Source organism: Sitophilus oryzae, unplaced genomic scaffold (genome assembly GCF_002938485.1).
Source record: "Sitophilus oryzae breed Bouriz unplaced genomic scaffold, Soryzae_2.0 scaffold_1745_pilon_pilon, whole genome shotgun sequence".
Taxonomy (NCBI): Eukaryota; Metazoa; Arthropoda; class Insecta; order Coleoptera; family Curculionidae; genus Sitophilus; species Sitophilus oryzae.
The window spans coordinates 1117347-1143792 of NW_022146441.1; the positions used below are offsets into that span (position 1 = coordinate 1117347).

At 33.1% G+C, this 26446-nt stretch overlaps 1 protein-coding gene across 1 annotated transcript; it reads right to left on the minus strand.

Annotated features, from left to right (window-relative positions):
- Positions 1–1569: 1569 nt before the first annotated feature.
- On the minus strand, positions 1570–25150 carry LOC115881955. Its single transcript, XM_030899708.1, has 23 exons — positions 24886–25150; positions 18855–19377; positions 14503–14647; positions 14271–14449; positions 13917–14119; positions 7496–7566; positions 7239–7434; positions 7059–7183; positions 6783–6992; positions 6592–6719; positions 6347–6490; positions 6135–6290; positions 5932–6075; positions 5231–5776; positions 4870–4998; positions 4755–4809; positions 4135–4311; positions 3780–4074; positions 3361–3729; positions 3028–3306; positions 2643–2973; positions 2443–2582; positions 1570–2379 (listed from the first exon to the last, which is right to left on the minus strand). The coding sequence occupies exons 2-23, from the start codon at positions 19196–19198 to the stop codon at positions 2045–2047; spliced, it is 4701 nt and encodes a 1566-aa protein (XP_030755568.1). The 5' UTR covers positions 19199–19377; positions 24886–25150; the 3' UTR covers positions 1570–2044.
- Between the last annotated feature and the right edge of the window lie 1296 nt (positions 25151–26446).

Below are 26446 nucleotides of genomic sequence, written 5' to 3' on the forward strand. Positions count from 1 at the left end.
TTTGATATTTTTTACTTATTTGGGACACTCTGTATCTTGTAAAATTATTTTTAAATTGTACCTCTAATAGTCCTTCATCGAACCCAAAACTTACAATTTGTAAAAATCTCATCGTTTAGCTACAATACTCCGTGTCGTATGTGGTGAACAACCCTGTATAGATCGTTATAATTAATTTTGATTGAGCAAAAAATATTACGTTAATTAAAATTCTGTCAATAATAATCTGTGAAAACAAAATTATATTACCATAGAAACGCGTTTTGGTTTTTGATTTGTAGAAAATTGAACTACATTTTCATGTTTTTTTTTAATTCTCTCTAAAACGGTATGGAACTTTGGAAAAGTTTAAATGAGATTGACTATTTTAGTACAAGCAAAAATTTTTTATGAAGAATGCATTTTTCTCAAAATGTCAATAATAAAAATGTTTTTCTTCCTGTAAAGACAATCCGGGGACATACTGTATAGACAATAATTCACCAGTTTTAACGTATAAATTTACTTTATTTTACACTGTATATTAAAACACCCCTTTACATGCTTGATTTCATTCTGAAAAATAAAGTTTTACAGTGTTGGTTTCGAAATTCTAAAAAATATCTCTCATACTATAAAAGTTGATTTACCACACTTTTTTCGAGTACACGACCTTTACTAAAATCACTTTTATCAGCTCCATCTTTTCACGTTTATTTTTTTCCTAACCTGTTGTTCCTTCCTGTTTTTTTCTCTCTTACCATCGCCCATTTTTTCCCATGGACCCCTTTAAATCTGCCCTATTACCATAAAAAATAATTAATTCAGAATTTCGGAGAGATACAATATAGTTAATTGCGTGGTATCTGTTGTACTATATAAAAGATGAGGGAGGTAAAAAACAGAGTTGGCTTTCTTCTAAACACATGTGGTACCGCCAAAGGGTCGCCATGGTACTATCGTCTACCCCTTCCGGTGCGTTTAGGACGGTACCGCATTTATCTTGTGGTACGTGGATACGAGTTGTGTATGGTACCTGTTAGCATGGCGTTTAAAACAGATTTTTTTATAGCACATAACATAAAAATCACAAAAGTAAAAATACGTTTTATTTAGAACTACACAACTAAATCATACCTCTTCAATATAATATAAAAGTAGAGCAAAATACTTCTACTACGCCAGCTTAAAACTCAAAAAGAACAATATTAGTCGCGTGCTTGCACAAATTACCATTCTAACACCTTATAGACGGTACTGATTGACTTGATAGACTGTACCACCCAAAAATAAACGATTCTTCGATATTCCAATACGTCATGTTCCGTACCATGACGTTAATAGGTCCCTCTATTCTATTATTACGAAAAATTAAATCGAATTTTTCTAAAGGGTAGTGATTTTCAAAAGGCACGCCGCTACTGACCTAGGGCTAAACACGCGAGATTCTACTCTATTTTCTTGATTATTTAATATTTTTCAGTAAAGTCTGTGTTAACGAACACCCTGTGGCTACTAACAGATAAAAAAACTTACTAAAGACACATGGTTCAGTATTTTTACGAAAAATAAAACACACATTTGTTTAATAAAAAACATCGATTTATAATAACAACAAAAAGCGATAAAAATTCTAAAATTACTCTGACATCGAATCTTAAATCTAGAGAGTTAGTAAAAAACAACATAGTCAATATTTGCTTTTTCCCTAAATCATCCGAAATAAAACAACAAGTGACAACACCGCTCGTCTAGAAAAAATAATTTGAATTGATATGCTGCTATATTATGTTGCACAGACGTCGTATTTTTTCAGGAAAAATATAAAAACTATTTTAATGTATAATTATTGTTTATATAAATTCATAAATATGATTTATTTTGTCGAAATTCGTGGAGAGATCTAACTATATATCGTTCGTTTGTAAAGGCACTGTCTCGTTAATAACTTTATTTTGAGTAATTCATGAAAATAAAGTAAATCTTCTGATTTAATTGAGACTTGGCAACGTCGCATTTTTTATCCGGACATGTTCCGATTTTTTGTAAATCTGGCAACGCGGTTTTATCTTTTAAACAGCGATCTTTTGATCCACGAGCTGCTTTTTGATAGGCTGTCTCTGCTATCTTTGCTACTTCTTCTGACGTCACCGTTTTCCGGTGATTCCCCATCGAAGTCGCCGACGATGTTGCCAGATCCGTCGGTCGGGCTGATGTCCACGACAAGGCTCTGTCGGCACAGCGTTGCCAAAGCTTCGCGTCCTTGATTCTTCCCATTTTTATCCTTGTCTTTACCGCGTCTCATTTTCACTTTGCGAAACTTGGCAGCTATGCTGGAAAATGCCGATTTTCCCAGGTCTTTGGATTTTCTGGCTTGTCTGGGCAGTGAGACGTAACCTTCTAGAAAATTGTATGAAAAATATTATAATTAATAAAACAAACATTTGGGATTAGTTTACTAACCTGGTCTGTACTCTGGATCAATAATTTTGTAAGCGTCAGCTTCAATGTTGATCATACCAGCCGAAGCTGACTTGATCAACGCTCCTGGAAGCGATGCTTGGTCATAACTGGTCTCACTTTCCATACTTACTTGACTCAACCTAAAAAAAACATTTGTTCAACTCTTCACACCATTAAACAACATTCTCAGTCCACCTCACCTATTTCTTTGAGGGTACTGTAACCCATCATTTCTAACAAAACACGGAGCTGATATAGGAGTCCTCAGAAACTCCTCTTTGGCTTTCTGTAACTTCCTCATCCTCATTTCAGCAGACATACTTAAATTTTGTAAGTTATTGTTTTGGTTTGCCAGAGAAATATCCAGAGTTAGACTTCTTTTCAACGCTGCTAAATCTGAGGAAGCTTCAGAAGATGAATTTTGAACTGTTGTGTTGTTTAGAGAAGATTTTCTGGCAGGTATAGTTACTTGTTTGGACGAAGAAAACATGGTTGTGGCACTTGAAGATTTTTCAACATCATTTCTTCTTCCTAGAGCAACAAAACTTCCTAAAAAACATTTTAGAACAAATAAGATACCCTTACCGAGTAAAGGAGACATTTTTATGATCTCCTCTTGGTACTTTTCAGTCTGTACTTTAACTCGTCTCTCGGAAACAGGAGATCTCCATGCTACCGGCGAGCTAGAGCCACTGGAACCACCTGATTTGATGCCAGATGCTTGTAGAGCGTTTTGGTTGAATTTAGCCATCATCAGTCTGATGCTTGGTGACACTTCTTTGAAGACCTTCCTCTGAGGAACTGGAGAACCAGGCAATGGAGGTCTTTCTGGTTGTGGTTCTCTATCAACTGGTGTTTTTGGTTCTGAATAATTTTAAATAATGAATGACTTTAAAGACGTTTTAGAATTTGTTATACCTTTAGGAGATGTCTCAGGGATGTTTTTGGATAAAGAAGTTTCTATGAGTGGTGTAAATAGTTTTCTAGTTGTTTTAACAAAAAGAGTCACAGCTGATTCAGAGGGTGATGAATCCAGTCTGGACTCAGAAGTGGAAGTTTCAGGATTTGGTGTTCCTGGACTTAGAAAATTGTCGTCAAAGGTTGGGTTTAAGTTTCCGTCAGAGATTGAGCGAGTTCGGGTGAGTTTCTTGTGCTGGCGTACCATTTTCTGGGGTTCTGCATCCACTTCTTCATCGTCTGTATCTACCAGGTTCTTTTGGAGGGTTTTTTGACGGTATCTGATCCTTTTTTTCACTGCACCTTGACCCACAGTGAGATTGGTTTGACCTAAAAACACCAATTAGTGAATTTATCTTCTGTTTAAGTAAATAACTCACCATTAGTGCTATCCATTTTTATAAACCGTCTCTCTTTGTCACTGCTTTTTCTTGAATTATCACTGCTTTCCATTCTACCATCGTTCGAAGACGTCTTGCGTAGTTTCATCTTCTTCTCCTCAGAAACCTTTCTGGATAACGATCTGGAATCAGTGGACCCGCAAACGTAACTCAGAAAACGACGTAGTTCTGTTATTTTAACACGTACGTCTTTTATAAGTTCAAACAAGGCGGTGGGGTAGATAATCTCAGATGAGGAGAGTCTAATGGAGATGCTTTTCTCCATTTGATCTGTCTATAAAATGGAAATAACTTCAATTAAAATATATATTGAAGGAAGCTGGGTGATATTTACCATTGCCATCATTTCTGTTGGGCTGTTACGGATAGATTTCAGAATTTCGTCCATGCTGGACTGCTCAGGCTGTTCATCTTTTGATATATTGGATGCTACGTTGTTGTTGGAGTCGTGTAACTTTAACAGTTTTTCGTTGAGTTTGCTGACTGATTGGTTTTGAAGTTCGTTGAGGAACTGAAATAGGTTTTCAAATTTCAAATCAATATAGACTAAATATTCTTTACTTCAGACAAATAATACAGGGTAAGTCTTAAATATTTTCAGGGATGGTACATTTCGACCCCAGCCTATGAAGTTTTTTCGCAAAAAAAATTCATATAAATTTTCCTGTATATTTTAGAAAACTTTTTAAAACTGCCTGTCCAAGGCAAATTTTCACACAGTATAATTTCTTAATCTCTGATAGTACAATGGTTACAACCTCAGAGTATATAATATTTTTTCTTGGATTTTGGCTTTAGCATAATATATTTATTCGAACTAGGTATTTCAATAGCGTATCTGATATTTTTGTTATTAAATAATTATTGTAATTTCTCTATTTTAATTAGAAATTTAATTTTTTTAACAATTTTAATGAATAATAACATTTATTGACACATATTCACATATTTTACCTTAAAAGTCTTTTTGTTTTGTCCTTCCTGGAGATTCTTGTTTTCAACAAGACACCTAAAACTCGAAAATTACTTATAAAGTTCTCAGATTTCTGTTATTTTTTATTATTTGTACCGTATTTCGTCTTCAGTTACTTGTAGCTCTGTCAGTAACTTGGAAATAGCTTCCATCAGGTCGTAGCTAGTTTGAGCCCTCGCTGATTCACTTCTACGTATCTTTGGTATAGCTATTGTTTCACTTTCACTAAAGAAAAAGAAAAGAAATATATATTTATTATATTAATAACACTTTTTTTCAAAATATTTGTCTAGAATGTCTTAAATAACTGCAAATATTTTACCTGATACTATATAAAGTAATTAATAAGTATAATTAACCCGTTATAGGTACAGAAAATATGACTTTTTAGTCCAGATTTACCCTCCCTTAAGATACTTGCACTTATTTTCGAGACACTCTATACAAACAACTTTACCAAAGAGGCTTAAACTCTTGTCTCTGGTACACAGGCAACTGCTGCCTCTCCACACAACTGACATGCAGAGGCTCAGCAGTTTCTTCTTCGTAATCCTCAACCTCCACCAAAACTGCCTCTGGTTCATCCAGAAACAGATCATGACTTTCCAAAGAAGACGTTTTAGAGTTTCCTAGACATTCCTTCTCGAGTTCTTCCATGTCGTTCAGTGACAAAGAAGATGGATGACCGGAAAGCAGTGGACATGCCAGGTTTAGAGCTGAAACGGCTATACTGTCAGCTGACTTGGATCTTGTTAAAGACGCTGAGTGTGTTCCTGAGGTGTTCTTGGTGTAGCCTGGTCTGATTTCTGAGGTGTAGTTGGAGGAAGAGAGTAGAGCAAAGGTAGAAGCCTCTGGAGCAATGCCTTGGGACTTTTCCCACTCGTAGAGCTTTTGGGTGAATTTTCTGGATATGCCTTCAAATCTGTGGAAGCCTGAAGGGGTGTGGATCAGTACTTCTTTCTTTGTTTGTCCCCCCAGAACTGATTTTCTTAATTTTGATAACCTATGTAATATAAATTAGTAGTATAAAGCAGCAAGAAGAAAAAAAATAGAAATTAGCAAGACCAAGACTGGACTACTTATTCGACTACAAGGCCAAGACCAAGATCAAAACCAAGAGAGGCATGGTCTTGTTCTGGCCATTCGCTCATCACCAACCTTTCTTCTCTTTCAATAAACTTCTGTCTTTCCCGCTCCAAGCGAAACTTTTCTTTCTCAATTTTCCCAAGTTCTTTCTCAAACCAATGTAGTTCTTTGTTTTGGTCTTTGGACTTTTTGCTCTGCTTGGGCGATGAATTCTTCCTTCATAAAGAAAAAGAAAAGTAAAAAACATAATTTTTTTAAAGGAAATTTTAATGTACCTGCTCAATTTTGGACTCGGAGTTTTTTCCGACATTTTCTTGTGCTCCACGTAACAGGAAGGGCCACCACTGGCTTTGATTTGCTTCCATTCTTCCAGTTTCTTTCTGAACTCCTCAGAAAGGGCTGGATATTCGAACACAGGGTGATCGGAAGATCTGGAAAACGAAATAGTACAATTAAAGACATTTTTTTCGGTAAAAATGATGGTTACCTTGGTCCTCCTAAGCTTTTCCATTTAGGTACGTCTCCTAGCTTTTTCTTGGGTCCCAAACTGGTTTTCTTAATTTTCTCCCACTCTTGTAACTTCTTCTTGAAGTCTGGAGGCAATTCGTACTCTCGAGTCACCTGTGACAACCTTTAAAAAAATATTTTACTGTCAGTCAATGGCTCAAGTATGTCAGAAGGCGTAGAAGCTGGAATATTAAACGTTATGCATTTTTTTGGAGTGATGATTACCTGGGTTTGTTCCCTGAAAATTGGTTCTTCATTTTCTGCCATTCTTCCATTTTCTTAACGAAAGCTGGATCCTTGGCTTCTTCAGAGAAACCACTCACAGATCCAGGACTGGAAGCTCCTGGAGAACTCTTTAACAAATCAAGATAACGATATATAATCCTACAGGAAAAAGTTAACTAAAAGTATCTTACTTGTTTTAGTCTCTCCCATTCGCTGAGCTTGTCTTGGAACTCTAGACTGATTTTCTTCTGCAACCTGACGTAGTTCTGCTTGATTTCTTCCTCTACTGCCCCATCATCAGATTTCTCTTTAACATGAGAGGAACAGGAAGTTTTTGGTGTCCTGTTAAGGAAAGCTCTTCTTACTCTACTCCATCTAGATGGTCTGGCCTCAGAGTCTGACTATTTTTGAAAAATACAAAGGCAGTATTGAAAAAAGCATTAATTTTTTGATTTGGTTTCACTCACAGCACTGTCTTCTGCCAAAGCTCTCTGATATCGCTCAACAACCTCTGGAGGTACTTCAAGACAGCTTGGACTAGTACTTGGAGTACTGCAAACGTTAGGAGATGGTGATAAAGAAAGATGAGTACCTGGAATACAGTTATAATTTATTTTTGAAAGACTCAAAAGTTATTTTCTAGATACTTTTGCTGATTGGGTCGTCACTTTCAAAAACATCTTCGTTATCACTACAGAATTCCACGTCTATTTGTATGTCGTCGCTGGCAGCTGACAGCCTGTGTTTTTTCTTCAGGCTGTTTCTCGGGTGGATGATGTCCTTCATTTTGGCCCAAGGGTTTCTGAGCTGGGACTTATGAAAACTGGATTTGTGTCGGTAATCCTATCGAGAAATACAACATCTAAATTTATTTATTTTTGAGTTAGGGTCTCAGAACAGTTACCTTTTGATGTGGAATGTATTGGTTTGTGTTTTCATCGTCAGAGCTTCTCAGATCTTCACAAGCTGAACGACCTGATAGAAAAAAGTTTATTAATTATAAACAATTATGAAGGTTATAAAATAAAAAGTAAGACAAAAAGTAAGAAAAAAGTATAGATAGAGAACAATTTTTTTTTATGTAAAATTGGACGCCCTCTAACTTTTATTTGAACTTTTTTTTTCAAGGGATAGAAAAAATTGTGGTGTAGTGCTACTAAACATACTAATTCTGTGTTTCATTTGAAATTATTTGAAAGAATATTTTCTCGATCATTAAAATTATATACTAGGAATTTCTGTCAAACTACGTCGATGCTTAAAATACTTCTACAGCATATTTATTTTAGCCTCTTTCTGGCATTACCATAAACATTTCAAAGAACGAATTATTATTATATAAACATGTACGATGGCTTGACCGAATTTTCGATCTTGATTCGAATTATCCGTCGATCTGGAAAATCTGTCGATTTTCAGCAGCACGCGTATTTATTTTAGACTTCTAAATTTAAGTCCCAGAGCCTGTAAATAACAGAAACGGCTGTATACATGTTCGTGCCTCGTTAGAAACCGAGAAAAACTTGAGGAAAAAATAAATACCAAACAGCGTTAAAGTACTGAGAAAGCGTTTCGTAGCTACAGCCCAGTGAGCAAAGTTTTGTCACATTTAGGGAACATTAGGGAACAGATACGTATCTGCGTTTTATTGCTTCATATCAGGTAACGTAACAACGACGTCACTAGAACACATTTCCCTTAAAGGAATAAAATGCTCACTAGGATGATAAAATCTGAATAAATTTTCGATTTATTATAATTTTCTTCCAAGTAGTTTTAGTGATTCGAACGAAATTTTGAGAGTGAAAGTTACTATAAGTGCTACATATTTTAATACTATATGTGCATATATATGTGCGCCAATGACTTTTTTTCTTTTGATATCAAAATTAAGTAGGCCGTTTAATGGCAATTAAAAGTTATCTCTTGAAATTTGGTCGAATTCGGCCTCCTTGATGAGATAAACGCAATTTTATTAATCACAATTAATAAAATTAAAATTGAAATAAAATGAATAAATAATTATATATTTTATCTGATTTCTTATTAAATATTATTACCATTAGTTATTATTACTATTAGTCCAACCTACAACAATTTCAAATAAAAAATAATGGTATTTAAGAATTGGAAAAAAATTGGTAGGCAGTTCTTGTAGTTTCAAAGTAAAGGAACTTTTCCAATTTTTTTTTATCTCAAAAACTGCGACTTTGATATTGATGTTGCAAATATTATTCCTAATCTTAAATTGAAAACCGCGTTTTGCTAGCTACTGTAATTTTGGAGTTACGATTTTTTAAAATTGTTAACCCCCTCCCATACCCCCTTACCAACCCCCCACCCCCACCAAAAACTAATGGCCAGATTCTCGGGTGCCACAGTATTTTTGTGCCAAATTTGGTTAAAATCGGTTTAGCGGTTTTTGAGTTATCGTGTTACAGACGGACAGACAGACAGACAGAGAGACAGACAGACGGACAGAGAGACGGACAGACAGATGGACAGACAGACTGACAGACAGACACCATAAAAATATTTTGTGTGAAATTAAAAACTACTTAAAAATGATATAGTTTACATAAAATATACATAATATACAGTTAATAAATATAATATATACATATACATATACCTATTTATAGTAATAAATACTTTGGCAAATAAACTATTAACCATAGAAATGCAGCAAATGTTTTACAATATCTCAATAATGAATAGGTACCTACATAAGATAATGGGTAAAATGTAAAATATATTTTAAATTTTAGGGTTTGAAAATCGATCTAATTTAACAAAACAACATTCAATATCTACTAATAGTGATGTATTATTATCTGCATTCACAAAATTTATATGTATATTTTGCAGGTATCAATGTTCGAAAAATTCTATTTGCAAATAATACAATATCATAGAAAAAAAGGCGTCAGCGATGGCTATGAAATAAAGATCGCTGTCATTTTAGATGTAAAATTATTCTAAAATTTTTGATTTTCTTGGGATTTAGGTTCGGAAAAAACGCTGATTAAGTTTTCATTTGGTTTTTCATTATTCTTTTTGGTTAAAAAAAACGTTTTAGTATAACCAAAAATACGAGGAATAATTATGTTTTCCATGTATTCTACAACATATTTATTAATCCGCAGTATCTAACTAGCGTGACGTCATAAATCTCGCTCCGAGGCTGTTCTATTAGAAATGGCATTGGTCTAATATTTAGAAATGTCAAAAGCTAATGACATTTTACTTTTGACAATTATGACATTTCGTGTTGATTTTTGAAAGAAGAAGAAGAATTGTCGCTTGTTTTATTATTTTCCTTTTCTATTTCACGAAAGTAAAAAGAGTTACCTATCTGATTCGTTCAGGCACTCAATTTAAAGAATATCAGTAAACTTTTTTGACAGAGGGATTTTATATTTGCTATGTTGGTAAAAAATAACGGTCAAAATTCAAAGTTATTCATTTTATAGACTATATCATGTTTTGTTTCAACGCTGGTTTCTTTTAATGTTTGCAAAATAAAATTTTTAGCTGAAATTTCGGATGGAAGTGCATATTCAACAAACCAGTTGCCAAAAATAATGCACTAAAATTTATTATTGCATAGTTTACAAAAGAAAATACTCGGCATCGATCAGCGCGAAAACGTGTTTTTCACGGAGGAAAATACGCGTTTCCAAACATTTTCGCGGGGAAATGGTTCAAGGAAACCCGCTGCCAGTTCTCGATTTAGCTTTTCCAAAATATTTAAAATATTATATTAGCGAGAACATTCGATATTCGTGCAATAATTTTATTAATATAGTTTTGTTTAATGGGTCTTGCACTGATTTTTGTAAACAGATTATTAAAAAAATCGTTTGATCTTTCAGAGTGAAAATTTGGGGAAAATTGACATGGAAATGATTGGGTGTATCTATCAACAACAACACATCTTTATAATAAGTCATTTTTATTTTATATTTTAGCTATACTTTTTAGTTTACGATAATTCACAATGTCTAAGAAGCACAATTAAAATTAATAGAATTTTTCCTAGCAACAACTTAGGGTAGTCAGTTGTATCCATAGAGAAACCCTAATATTTAGCTTATAAAACAATAAACTTTTGATTTATAACCACAATTTCTCTTGGCGGATGATAATCAAAGGCCAAAATACAATTTCTCGCAAAATTTGAAGTATAATTAGTGGAAAAAATTAAGTGTTAACTTTTTCTAGTAATTGAAAATTACTAGCAATATTATTGACGTTTTGAATGCTTACACTGAAGTTAGAGGAACAAACTTCTGCACTAATTAAAACCACCAATTTCCAGGTTCGGATTGAAGCTTCAGTGTTTTTTTTCCAAAGATATTTCTGGCTGAATTACTAAAAAAATACTGACTGAATGCTTTATGGAAGTGTAACTATAAATTTTGGCACACACTTTCTTTCAGTAAACACACTATTATCACATCATTAAATTAGTGTAGTAAAAGTCTGGATACGTTACAATCTAACAGCCTAACACCAAATACCACACGTAATATAAACAAATACTTAAAAAAAGTTCTATTTTGATTTTTTTGTATTCAGTTGATTTTAGGAGAAATAAATGATTTTGTTTTAGATATTCTCCAGAAAAAAATACTTTAATTTAATCATTTATAAGTATACGAAAAAAAACGGCGTCAAAGACAGCTGGAAAATGTCGATCGATGATAATTTTGGTGGGGTCAAGCTCTAGACGTCATTTATTTAGCCCGTTTTAAACAAAAAAATATTTTTTGGAAATAGATTTGAGTGTTTTGGAAACGTTCTTCTGTCCTTTTTAATCTCTCTATAAGTTTTATGTTAATTTTTATTAAAAGAGATTGACCCGGCCAAAATTACCATCGATTGTCATTCTCCAGCCGTTTTCGACGCCGTTTTTTTTTCGATAATATCTTCTAGATAATCTAGATATATTTGTCTGTGAGTAAAAGCAATCCTTTTAGAGTCTATTAGGCTGTACTTTTCGGGTTGCTTCCAGGGGTCGGGTAAAGCGGGTGTGTGACCGAAGGAAATATATATTATATTTCAGAAATCTGCCTAAGGCTTAGCCGGATCCTGTCGTGTTAAGCCACACCCAAAATTGCAAACACACGTGCTTTAATTAAGGCTTGATTAAGGTTTGCAAAACTTCAGCATTTGTCATAAAATAGCGAGCAATTTGTAACAAAACCATAAAAATTATATATCACTGTAATCACAAAACTATTATTAGTATAGTACTGGAATTTTAAATTATGTCTTTATTTTCGAGAAAATTTAGTCCAAACATAAGGAATATTTTGTTGATGTTTGACCATCAAAATCTTAAAGCTCCATACTCACACTTCGCTCCTTCCTCGCCTTACTTCCTCGCGTTACTTCCTCGCGTTCCTTCGTCCCTTCGCTTCCTTCCTTCGTCCATTCGATGCTTGGAAATTAGTCAGTTATGCAACAACACACCACAAAATATTTTTAATATAGCAGCTACATGTTTAATACGAAATATCTAGTAACCTCTAAATTTTTTAAAAAATCCGAAAGGCGCATAATTTTTATTTTATAAAACTACAATCCTTTGTCGTGTGAAAAATAAAAATTGAATTTTAATAATATATTTTTTTTTTAATAAATCCGAATATTTCAGTATCATGTACAAGGTATATCAGTATGAATGTACAAGGCGAGTCAACAATAGAGTAAAGTTTATTATGTAATTTATATCGAAACCATGAAATATGACATACTAATTAAACGTTAATGATGTCAATCCCCATTTCTTCAGATATTTTTATAAAGGCATCATGCACATTATTTCTATTTTTTTATTTTTGTCGCTACGATTACATAAATATGGACATGCATTTTTTTACAAATATGAAGACAATATTGTTTTTTTCTTCCATTTTTTAGACTATTGTGTGTGAATTATTTTTATATCGACTGGCGATTGCTAGATGTACAGGATGTCCCATTTGTGAGTGTTTTATGGGGTTTCTGGTTTATAAGTAAAGATATAAAGATACTGTTTTCACATCATTGTTCTACTTATTATGAAACTAAATATGCTACATAAGAAATAAGAAATAACTTTGAACTAAGAAGGCTAGGATAAATATGTATTTATCCTAGCCTTCTTAGGTCAAATTTATTTCTTATTTCTTTCTTTTACTTTTTATTTTTTAATTTTACCAGATAATTTTGCTTTGCATCGTGATATTTTGATAAACTACACGGAAACTGAACTTGTGCTGCTTTTAAAAAACATGCCAATAACCAACATTTTACGTCGAATAAATTAGTTGATTGTTTTGATTACCTAATTTAAACCGGCCGACTATGTAATATAGTTAAATAATGCATTTTTACCCCGTTTATGGAAATAAGTATTTTAGAAAGCTCGTAACAAGGAAAATAAAATAATATACAAAATATCGTATTTAAAAAAACATATAAGTTTTAGTCAATTTAAAAAAAGACAGATTCCAACGAAGAAATAGTTACGTCACTGCATTCTACGTGAAAAACTGTACGTGTGACCGTTTTCACATTTTCGATAAGGGGATCGAAAAATGCAATAATTTCAGATTCGCCCTGTATTTTAGGAAGTAAGAGAGCTAGGACATATCTGTATGTAGCATCTTCATAAAAAAGTAACAGCGTAATGTGAAAACCGCATCTTTGTATTTCGACTCATAAACGAGAAAACCTGCAAAACACACGAAAATGACACCCTGTACAGACATACTGCCAAATCAAGAAATCAACTACGAATGAAATCCAAGATCGATTTATATATTTTAATATTTTTTTTGTGTTCGTGATAATTCCTTTGCTACTTCCTCCAAAAACCGACAATACCTGGAAGGAGCGTTTCGAGGAAGTAAACGGACGAAGTAGCGTTTTGACGAAGGAGGAAGGAACACACACTCGCATAAAATCGACATTTTCCCATAGTAAATATATGATTTTTGGACGAAGGGACGCGAGGAAGGAACGAAGTGAAGTAGCGAAGTGTGAGTGTAGTGTGTTAGTATGGGGCTTTTAAAAATAAAGAACTTGTCAAAAAAGTGCTACAATACGGATATAGTATAATCCTCTATCTTTAATTTCCTTCTTCATTTGTGTAAAAATACCTAGCCAGTTTTACATAAAACGTTAAATGCCGAACGCTTATTTTTCTAGTTTTTCAGACTAGTGAAATGGACTCTTAATTTGAATTTCCTCCACCAGAGGCGCTGGTATCGTCCAAATTGGCGGGAAACACAAAGACTGTAATCTACACTTTCTTTTTTGCCTACGGTACTCACCCATTCGTTGAAAATCATCATTGGATGAAGCAGAACTGATCGATCCAGGAGTGGATATACCCGCACCTGAATCTCCAGCGCTATGGCCCATTTCGTCGCTGGTGGATGGTACTCTCAAGTACCTGGCGATCTCGTAGTTCACTGGCACGTGAATACCGCTGTCCTGGGATTTGCTGTCACCTACGTTTGATGCCTTTTCCCATCTGCATACCCGAAAATACATATTTTAACATTAAAATGTGTATTGTATAAAATTTTATGTACTTTTTGAAAATATAAATCTATTAGAGCATATTTACTGTGGTATCGTAATAAAAGCGATTTTTTAAACCCCTCTTTGAGAAACTCACTCACCTAAAAGCTGCCTTAACTTTGGTCCACTTGGACACCTTTGACTGCTTGTCTTTCTTACTGCCATCATCTTTTTCTGTTACCTCATCTCTAACACCATCACTTAAAGAAGGTTTATCCGTTGTAGAACAACTCCTATGCCTTTTCAACAACGAAGACCGGTTTTTATGCCTCAGAGAGTCCTGAAACATGGTATAAGTTACAATTTTTTCGAGGGAAAATATATTAAAAGGACCTTATTCTTTGGATCCTGCAAGATGGATTCCAGGATGACCTCTGCAAAGGCTGTGTCTTTATCTAGGTCGGGGTAATCTTCTTCTACTGAGGCTGGATTGAGGTGGATCTTTTCCAGGTTGTTTAGATGTTCCAAATCACGAATTCTATACAAGGAATTCATTTATTCGACAAATTATACTATAGACACACAATAATTATAATAGTTCCCGTATATAGGGTTTAACGCCTTGGGAGTAGCAAGGTACAGCTTGCCATACTAGAGCCGTTCGGTATACAAGGAAGGTAATGTGGCTAGCACTACGCTTCAACCGCCTATTATTACCTCAGGATTGTGAATCCCAAGTACTCGTTTAAGGCTGAGTCGACCTAGGTACCCAAACTATTTTTATTTTAACAATATGTTTTTCCATAGCGAGTTGCGTTTTAAAAAATATTCAGAAATTATTGTTTCAAGGAATTTATTACGAGTAGAAAAAATATTGTGCTGGGTTGGCGTTGGTTTCTATGTAATTTGACAAAGAATTTGACAAATAAATAAAGCTGTCTCTTTAGTTGTCAGTTTTGAGCATAGACAAACAAATAAAAAGAGACTGATAGATCCCATGGTAAAGAGTGGGACCGCGTTCCCGTAGCGCAACTCAGAATAATAATTTTGAAACCAATTTGCAGGACCATGGCAGGACATACGTCTTTATTGCTATCTTTCTTTATTATGTGTGCTTTATATGAAAAAGAAAGAGATAGGTATAAAACGTATCGTAAGACATTATCGCACATTCTGGCTGGGGGGAAATTTAAATTAACCATTATTAGTAGTATTCTTTCATTCTGAAACTGAAAATTTTCACTTAAACTGATTTATTCTCTATACCACGTAAAGGGAACGTGGTGTAGGGAATAAATCAGTTTAAGTGAAAATTTGCAGTTTCTTTCAGAACAAAAGAATACTACTATTATAAGGGAAATTATAAAAAAAGCAAAAATTGTACTGTTTTATAAACATATTTATTTATACATAAAAATAAATAAACTTTTTATAATATAATAACAAAAAATAACAGTGTTTATTCCACCCAATTACCAATTTTAAATGCAGAAGAACTGACTGTTGCAGGAAACGATCAGCCAATTTTTTTAAAGGGCATTAAAAATCTCATTTTCGAAAAAACTGCCTAATTGCAATAATAAAGTGAATATCCAAGCAAAGAAGACTGCGAGAATCATGATCCTGAACCATTTTCAAGTCCAGTTTTAATCCTAAAACAAAAGTAAAATAGGTATATTAATAAAGTTTCTGGTTACTATAAACCAGCTATAAACTACCTACCCAAAAAATGAAAAAAATTAATTGTATTAATTTGTTATGTTAAGAGAGCTTCGAAATATTTTAGGCACTACTACTTCTACTTTATTTCTTAATAAGATGATAAATATAACTACTTATTTTTATTTTGCCGGGTGCCTTCAACATATCTATCAGAGAAAGGGGGCACCAATACATATAAAAATTTGCTCCCTATCCATATTGGGTAAAACACAAAAAAATAAAGATATAAATACAATTAAAACCGAAGAAGGTCACGTATATACTGATAAATTAAAGATAGCTAATGCGTTAAATGATCATTATTGTACTGTCGCAGAAAAACTAGCGGTTAAAATATGGTCGTCTTGGTCGAATTTGAAAAGATTAGCAGAGGAAGACTTTCAGACAATTAATACCTGGTTTATCAAAAACAAATTAACATTAAACTATGACAAAACCAAATATATATCCTTCTCTATTTATAAAAATAATGAACCAGATTGGGACAGATTACAAATAACCAATAATAATGTAATACCGGAATGTGATTTTATAAAATATTTAGGGGTTACAATCGACAAACATCTTAAATGGAATATTCATATTAATAATGTAACTAAAAAATTGCGAGGATTGTTGCCGAAATTTAATTATTTGAAAAGTTTTTTGGACGTCAAACAGCTTAGAATCCTGTACTCATCCCTTGTACAATCTCATTTGACATATGGAATTCTAGGGTGGGGTGGTGCGGCTGAATGTCATTTAAAGAGCTTGTATTCTGTTCAAAAATGGTTCATAAAAATTATTTACAATAAAAAGAAAACTTTCTCTTCAAACGTTCTCTTTAAGCAGGCGCATCTACTGGATATACGTCAGCTATACTGCCTAGATGTTTTAAAATTCATTTATCAGGGGAAAATATCTATTGAACATGTTGACCATGAATATGAAACTAGACATAAGGCGTTTTATCCTAGTTTATGCTCTAAAACTGTTGGACAAAGATCTTCAAAGTTTTTTGCACCTCGGTTATATAACATCTTACCAACCTTCCTAAAGGATGTTAAAAGTTACTCTGGTTTTAAAAAAGGGGTATGCAAATGGATGGTTGATCGAGGTAGAGATATATTTAATGACCTAGTTAACTTAAAATATACAAAATAAATTTTCATAAGTGCCAGTGAACATTATATATTGTCATAATTAAATTGTATTCCTTTCCACATACAAGTAATTCTATTACTTTGTGGTAATTCTTTTAACGTTTATTTTGATTCTTAAAATTTAAATATAGTCTTAGTTAAATTGTACCTAGATAATGTGTATTAGATATAGTAGCATATTATGTTGTATTGTACTGTACTATTTTATATCTGTTTTAATTTCAAGAAAAATGTTTAATAAACGTTATTATTATTATTATTATTCATAAGTCAATAAAATGGAGAGTTTAGAAAAAAGGTAAATTACCAAAAGAAAAATTAACAAAGATGACGAATTCACGAATTGTCATGATGTTGTCATCTTGGTTGCCATGATGACGAAAACGAAAGGCGATTGTTCTAATTTCTATTTAGAAATTACGTTTTATATGGCTGATTCTTTCTCTCTTGTTATATTAGATTGAGATAGTGGGACCAATAGACGCAATGCGCAGATCAACATAAATTGAACGAAATTTTGCGTTCTGAGCATACTTATATGGTGAAATTTTGATAAAATAATTTAGTACACACTAAAAACACTGTATGTCGCTAGTGGTAGGAAAAATAATTTTTAGAGGTTACTAGTTTATATGGTTGCCTGTGATATGCATATACAGGGTGTTTCCTAATTAATCTAAAAAATAAAAAATCCTTAGAAAACGAATTAAGGCGGGCTCTTAATAAGTATATTTATTTTTTTCTCAACAACCGTTTGATGAACAAGAAAAACTCAAAAGATCAATTTTGTTGAAAAAGGATGGCCAGTCATGAAAAAAATATTTTTTCTTTAAAAAAGCAGTGGTGTACCATTTATGTTAAGCAACAAAATCGATTTTTTTAATTTTTAACACCCTGTAGATCAGAAAGGCAGTACTTTAGACCTAATGGTTATATAAAAATTGTTTTAAGAACACATGAGGAATCACACCATAATTTTTTAGACTAATTCGAAAACAACCTGTATATTGTCAACTTGAAAATGACTGCTGATAAATCAAAAAATACCTTTTCAGTGAAAAAAAGCCTGATTTTCGCAGGAAAAATTTTGATTTTTAAAGAATTTGTGCCTGCGTTTGCAAATACTCGTTTGTTTTTTTAATTTTCTATCTATCTAAATTTTAAATATCATAGTCAGAAATAGTTTTATTATTTATTAACTGTAAAAATGGTGTTTTCTTGTTGTGTTGCATCTTGCAAAGAAACTAACAAAACTGCAAAAATGTACGTGTTTCCAAAAGACGATAAGGTATGTATCTTAGATAAAAGAGAAATATATGGTATGTATTCGTTGTTTGATTTTTTTTTCCTTCGCTTTAAAATCTATAAATCTCGGTCTATTCATTAGACAGCCAGTCGACTTACGATCATTTACATGAAACTCTAAAATAAATAAAAAAAATAAATTGTAAATTATATGTATTCTTATGTTTTATTAAAGTTACTCTGATATACTAATATATCAGTGTAACTTTAAAAATAAATCCTTTGAATTCAAATATAAACATAAAAAAACATTTACAGCAGAAAAGGCGAAGACGCTGGGTTAAACGTAGTCTCCACTAAAAACACGGAGGGGCGCTTTGACCCAAAATTTTACTATTAAGTTTCATATCTATCTTAATAGTAGATTATTTTCTTTTATCTATGGTTCTGAGTTGCGCTACGGGAACGTTGTCCCTCTCTTTGCCATTTAATTTGCCAGTCTCTTTTTATTTGTCTATGGATATAACGCAATTTTAACAGTTGCTATGGAAAAAAAATATTGTTACACACTTAAAAACACCTTAAAATCATCATATTTCATTCTAGTGAGCCGATAAAAACAAAGTCATTTCAAACCTTCTATGTAGCCTGACGTTTTGTTCCCTCAACTCAAGCATCTGTTCCATGAGCTTGTACAGCTTCTCCAGGTGATCAAACGCTTCTTCTGTGACTTGCGCTGGAGCAAAAGTACTGGAAGACCTAGAATAGAGGTTCTTGTGCAAAGACTCGATGTAGTCCAAGACTTCCCGATCATCTCCATCTTCTACAGACTCACTTTTGTGATTTTGCGGCGTTTTTGGACTGTTTTCTGACAAAGCCTCCCATGGATCAGGTGGAGGAGTTGGCAATTTAACCCCTCTTTCAAGCTTGGGTTTTTTAGGAGGTTTCTTCAACACCTCACTGGGAGTATTGTCACTCATATTGGAACCAGAGGATTTACATTTCTTATATTTTTACATTTTAGTATATTTGGTTTATGCCAGTTTTTTATATGTCAATCCTGAGTTTATTCATACTTCAATCGATCTAGATTTGAAATAAAAACCTTATAATGAGGTTAAGCCTTGCTGAATGTATTATATCTAGGGATCTGTTTGACCTGAAATAAAATTGATTAGAATTAATATACCTACGAGGGTTATAAAAAATGATACAATTTTTCTATACGTATGTACCAATCGAAAAAAAAAACGGCGTCAAAGACGGCTGGGAAATTGAATTTTTTTAAAGTAATTCCTGAAGGAACATCAATATTTGGATTAAAATTGGTGTCTGGAAGTTTTATGACGTAAGAAATTTGATTTTGATATCAATATGACTCCTAATTGTAGAGGGCGCCACCTACATAATTTTTAACTGGTTTGAAGAGTAATAACTTTTCGTCCGTACCTGTATAAAACAACTGAGTAAAAAAATATACATTTACGGCATTTTTTAGGTTGAAAAGGTCTCTTGGTAAAAATCGCTACGAGTAATGGTTCTCGAGATATTTGGAATTGAAATTATCAAAACCTGTCTTTTTGTTTTGTTTCTTTTTGTATAAAAAATAAAAAGTTCCCAAAATTTTTTTACCAAGAGACATTTTTTACGCCAAAAATCACAGAAATGTATATTTTTTCACTCAGTAGTTTTATTCAGGTACGTACAAAAAGTTATTACTATTTAAAACAGTTAAAATACATGTAGGTGGCACCCCTTACAAATAGGAGTCATATTGACATCAAAATCAAAATTCTCATGTCAAAAAAGTCCCAAACACCAATTTTCATCCAAATATTGGCGTTAATTATTTTAGAAATTATTTTAAAAAAATCGAAATAAAAATGAAAATTCTACACCCTGTATTTCCGAAACTAAGCATTTTAGGACATGCATTAATACGAACGTTTTTACTTATATTTATCTACAAAATATGTTGCCGAAGTTTCCGGAATACAGTTCCGACCACCCTGTATAGCAGAGGACGACCCCGTCAAAATTATCAACCTACATAGTTAAAATCTTCTACCTTACATAGGAAACATCCAGTATATGTAAACTCCTCTTTATAAAACATGATTACTGTATTCTAAAATTTCTACCAATGGAAACATTTATTTAACATAAAAATAGTATTTTTTAAGATCTTTTCTAGTAGCTTACGAAGAAGAAATATTTATTTCAGGCCGTTTTAAATTTAGTTACGGGTTAAAATCACAAGAAAATCTCCGAAGAAAAACATATACATTTTCCAAGTTTGTTTATAATCAAGGAGAAGGCATTTGGGAAGAAACATTTTATTAAATTTCCCAGATGAAAATTGTTATTTCTCAAGAAAAATGCGTGAGCAAAACATGTTTTTTTCTTTTGTAACTCGGTAATAAACTTACATTTTTACGTACAAGTATTCCTAGATAGATTGTAGATTACATGGAATGGGAGATTTAATCACCGCGACCTAATAAATTTATTGTGTCACTCTTTCTTCAGTTATAACTTATCATACAGTCTCTGGGCTTTGACTAACGCAGTTTTACAGTACGTCTGTCCGTTCTGTGGCTACGGGGTATCCGGGAGAGGGGAAACGATATTCTCTCGATGTTTTTCGTAAAAAATTAGACGACGCGGCCCATCAATAAAAATTCGACAAATTTGCAATAGCCAATAAAATGAGTGTTCGGGGCGATTTGCGGTGACGTACTCGTTAAGTCGACGTATAAAATATATTGCTGTTTATTTAAATGTTTTTTGCCCGCATTCCTTTCATAGACACAGATCGAGCAGACGAACTGTACAGAGGTAAGTTCTCCATCTCCGATCTCAGTCGTACAAAAGTTTAAGGCACACATAAAGAGACATAATATATTCTCTTTACCGTGTTTCAAATAAGTCGAAAATAACCGAGTTATTAAAGTTGAAATTTTTCTGTAACCTCAGAACACATTTATATCCACTGCCTAGGTATTGCCTAGGTTTTTTTTGTTTGAGTCATGGCATTATCATACAAGATGCCAAATAATGTAGAAACGAGTAAAAGTTACGTGATGAGAATTATACCAAAAATTAAAACACGTATACACGACGAGGCTGCTGCTGTACCAGAAAAGAGAGAATTTCTTTCTACAATGTGTAAGAAAGTATATACCGTTAGTAAAAATTCAGATTTCCGATCTGATATTGATCTTTACAAAAATTTTGATCAAGGCAATTTCAATATTTTTAAAAAATCGGAGGCAAAAGAGATTTTTTCGCCCGAACGAAAATCACCATTGAGGAACAGCCATTGAGTTCGAACAAACATCGAGTTCTGAGTCAATTTTTCATGCTACCAAGCTGGCTGGATCTGTACAGACGCATTCCCCACAAATGTCTGCTCTCCGTATCGGTAAACAGTGCGTCGCTTTTGTTGTTTGGCCGCGTCTGTAGTAGCGAAATCTATTTTTACTCCGGCCATTAAATCTGAAATGCGTTTTTAAGAGTCGCCGCTTTATTTTCGGCTGGAGCTGAAGAAAATTGCATAAAAATCTCGTGGATGAGGTTGTATTTGTGATTGATCGGTGTAATATTAAATGAAACTTGTAATATTTCACTGAATATTAGGGTGTATTCCGTTGCTTACCTTGGTGATGGTTTTATGTTCCGTTTCTATCGGTTTCCTGAAAGTTTTCTTATTGCGGACCACGGTTCCTGAAAAATTCGGTTATAACTGTCACCAAACTAACCAGCGCACAGTGGAGTATTTGACAGATAGTTGATCGAAATTTTTTTATGTAGACCTTATACAAATTATTGCTATTTTCAATTAAAGAGGAAATAATATAAACAAAATAAAGGATAATTCGTCGATTCTAAAAAAAGAAAGAAAAATCACTGTTCCATTGTTTCCACGGTCAATGTCACTAATGCCAGTAGTAATATCGCAACTAATACTACTAATGCTACGACTGATCCGTGAGCAATGCCCATACCACTAAAGTCGCTACTAATGCCAAATTGTGCTATACCAAAGAATATTATAGTTAACACAAGTTCGTAGTAGAATTATCTTTGGCTGTACTGCTAATGGCACTAATGCGATCGCTTTGTATACAACAATGCCATCGCGGTTTACACCTCGCATTAGTATATCACTGATTGGCAAATTAGAGGAAACCAAGAATGTTTTTCTCATTTTATCAGCAAAGTCGCAAAAAGTCGTAGTATTTTATTTTACTGTATGAAAGCCCAATGTTTACCAAATAAAACGTATATAAACAATATGCTGAATTCTTCGAAATGCGCAACTAAATCTCTAAGTATAATAAAAATGTCACAAATTTAATCAAATTTTCTGAACGACTAACTTTTAGTTGCAAAAAAAATCGTTAGTATAGAGAATATCAAAATAAATAATACGTTTTTTTAGAATACATACCTGCAGCTTGCTGAGCCATTTTCAATCAAAACAATAATATAAACGTAAAAAGAGCACAAGAACAACAACAATTTATAATTTTAAACATAAAATTTAGCCATTTACCTCTTATCTGTGAGAAGTAACAACTTTGACGTTTCGTTGAAACAAATGAATGCAACTGAACACACTCATAGCAACGCCATTCATGGCAGAGATGATTTAACTTATCATTTATCTTTTTTTCGGAAATCTTAAACACATTTGCTTTTTCGAATTTCTATCACCTTTTTTCATGCTAATACCCCACCGTGCAGCGCGAGAAGGCTGATTTTCTGGTTTTGTTTGTCAATCAATGTCATTTATGTGACAGAAATCAAGCAAATATTGGAAGTTCGAGTGTTCCATACCAATCTATTTATTTTACTAAAAAAAGTTTCTAATAATTTTTTAAGTTAATAATGGATGGGTTTAAATATAAATCCGTCATGCGTCGTCACTTGTTGTTTTTAACCAGTTTTATTGGTTTATTTCAAAAATGACAGATCGTATTTCAATTTTATTGGTTTGACGGAACGATGAACGACAAACGGACGCCGATGCGTATGAACTCGCCTTTAGATTTTTGACGTTTGTCAAAGTCTTGCCAAATTATAGGTTATAATTTTGTGACAACTTTTGTCAAATAACCTGCGTTTTGGAAGATGATGTATTTTGATTCGTGTTATTACGAGTGGTTTGTGTCTTTTGAAGTCAAGTAGAGGAAAAATCGAGTGAAAATTAACTGTAGAACAGAGCACAGTTTATGGTTAATACTCGCTGCCCAGGCAGAAAGTCTTATACAGATAACCAATAAAGTTACTATCAATAAAGTTCGTACACCATCTCGTCGTAGATAAGTGCATCTCGAATATGGTAGAACGACCATATTAAACACATACTAAAAACTGGAGTAGCTGTAAAATATCGACATCACACGATAGGTAAATAATGGATTTTAGTACTGCAGAAAAATACTGTCAAAAGGTACTGGTTTAAAAAAATTAAGATTAAAGTTAATTAATCAACTTGTGAGGTATAAAATTTGGTAAGTGTTATTATTAATAAAATAGTTTGTTTTATTTATGTTGTTTTATTTATTCCTGCGTAATATTACAAATTTGTATTTGTACATAAGTTATATTGATAAATATAATCATAAATGCGGGAAGTTTCATAAAGCTTGAAAGTAAGAAATAGTTTTTTTTATATTTTTTGGTATGTGGTGTCTTGTTTTTGTTTGTTTTGTATTAACACATACCGTTTTTTATTAAATAAAATAACTCGATTACATTTTTTCAGTTTTATACAGTTTTTTTCACAATATTTTGAAGTTACTTGTCAGTCAAATTTTAAATACATATATTAATTTCCTGCTATGCGTTCCAGTCGTACCAACTTATTTCTTTGTAAAATAAAATAAACTACTTTGAAATTAAAATGACAGACACATCTATCACTGTCAAGGATCTTCTCATTGGACAGACCGTAGTTTACCGGTCTGGTTCGCCTGGTTTTGCAACGTAATACAGCCTTAATATTCTCAAATTAGTTTCACCTGACGACATAGATGACTTCTAGACCTAATACCTGCACATTGTTATTGGTAAATATGCCAATATGAGACTGTTCAATACTGGGAGAACTATCAGTTCAGGAGCTTGGAACACCCACAAAAGAAACACACTTTGAAACATCCTCAATATTCCACTCCTTCAACTCCCAGTGGATAACATGAAGAATTGGATAAGACAAACGTTTGCTTAGCAATGTTTGAGCAATTTGTTACAAAACTATATAAATTATATATCACTGTAATCAAAAAACTTCAATCTATTTCCATATTGTAACGGAATTTTAAATTATGTCTTTATTTTCGAGAAAATTTAGTCCAAACATAAGGAATATTTTGTTGATGTTTGACTATCAAAGTCTAAAAATGTGCTAAAATACGGATATAGTATAATCCTTTAATTTGCTTCTTCATTTGTGTAAAAATACCTATATAGCCAGTTTTACATAAAACGTTAAATGCCGAACGCTTATTTTGCTACTTTTTCGGACTAGTGAAATGGACCCCTCTGTAAAACCGTCTCAGATACTGGCCTTTGTCAAAACCCTGATACTATATGATGTATGATCAACCCCTATATATTCTACATTCTCTTAAATGTTTTTTTAACTAGTAAATCCTACCAAATATTGTTACTTCCTATTTCTCCAAATTAATCACTGTTTTCTTTAGTTTGTCCGGCTAATTCAGCTTGATTTTCTACTTGCCCGTAAAGTAACAACACTTTTAAAACGAAAATTTACGAAATCCTAAAAAACGGTCTATTTTTACATCGGTTTTGGTTAAGTTGGTCCGTCGCGAGCGTCCTACATCGCGTTTTTGTAGCGTCACGACGCTTGTTGAACCGACGCGACGTCGAACCAGCCAGCGACTGAATTATGCCGACGCCTAGCGTCTCGGGCGTCGTGTTTTAAGAATAGAAGCGATTCGGAAAAAATAGAGTTCGGATTTTTAATTTCACACTTCCTGGATACTTTTAAATGTGTCTAAAGTCCCGGTCTACATGTAACGGTTTACCTGACAGTTTTGCGTGTCGGGTAAAACGGAAGACCGTCTAAAGCTTGATTTTCATACATCCGTTGTCCGACGATACGATATTAATTTTATTGGTTAAAAAATATTAAAAAACATTCTGTCTGTTCGTAAATCGCGTAGATGTGTACTTTTACTGTACTGGGATCTATTTTTGAAATTATTAAACATCCAACACCGCCTTTTTTCTCTTTGTCTCCTTCGTTTTGCAATAATGATCGCACTAGCAGCCGCTATAAAAATACTTTGGTATCATCCATATCCGAACAGCACGAATAAGCACTACATTAAGGTGCGTATTCATTATCCGAACGAACGAACGAACGAATGAAAGTGCGGTATATTTAGACGAGGACCGAACGCATGCGGCCGTTCGTTCGGTCGTGCGCTCGACCATCCGCTTCGAGTCGGTACATCAAAGGCGTTTAGACGTCATGGTACAAAGAATACAAGGTATGATCGATAGCGGCTCCAATTTCGTTCAGTTCGCGCATACCACCTGTGACGTCACTAGGAAAATAATGAATAAATTAAAAATAAAGAAAGTTGACAGGAGATCTGCATTTTTGAGGTTATGGTTAAGAATTGTTTATTTTAGACTTTTTAGTTCGTTTAATTTAATAATTACTAAAACCAGCAGTTCCAAAAATATATTTAAAAATAATAATTATCTATTAACATGGATTTGGACGATAGGTAAGAATACTGAATTTATTTCTATATTCGGTATAAAATTGTTTATTAGGTTTTTAGTTTGCGATGTTTATGGTAAATAATTTTCATTTTCATTGCCTCTGAATTCACATGAGGACAGAGTTGAGGATATCTATGGAAAAGTAACCACAAGAGGAATTGTTACATCATTTAAAAAATATTGGGAAGTTTATTGTTTCCCATCGAAAAGTAGAAAATGCCAATGCAGATGAACGTATTGTAATTGTGATAGAAGTAATTCTAAGGGTGAAGTTTATTATAATTAGTGGAAGTAATACCAAGGGTGAAGTTTATTATAATTAGTGACCTCTGCTTCTTTTTATATGTAGAAGTTTCTGGTTTTGAGAATAAATCGGTTGAACGACACCCAAAATTTAAAGGAAGTATTTGCATACCCAGAATATGCCCATCAAGGATTATATAGCTCAAATTTCCTTT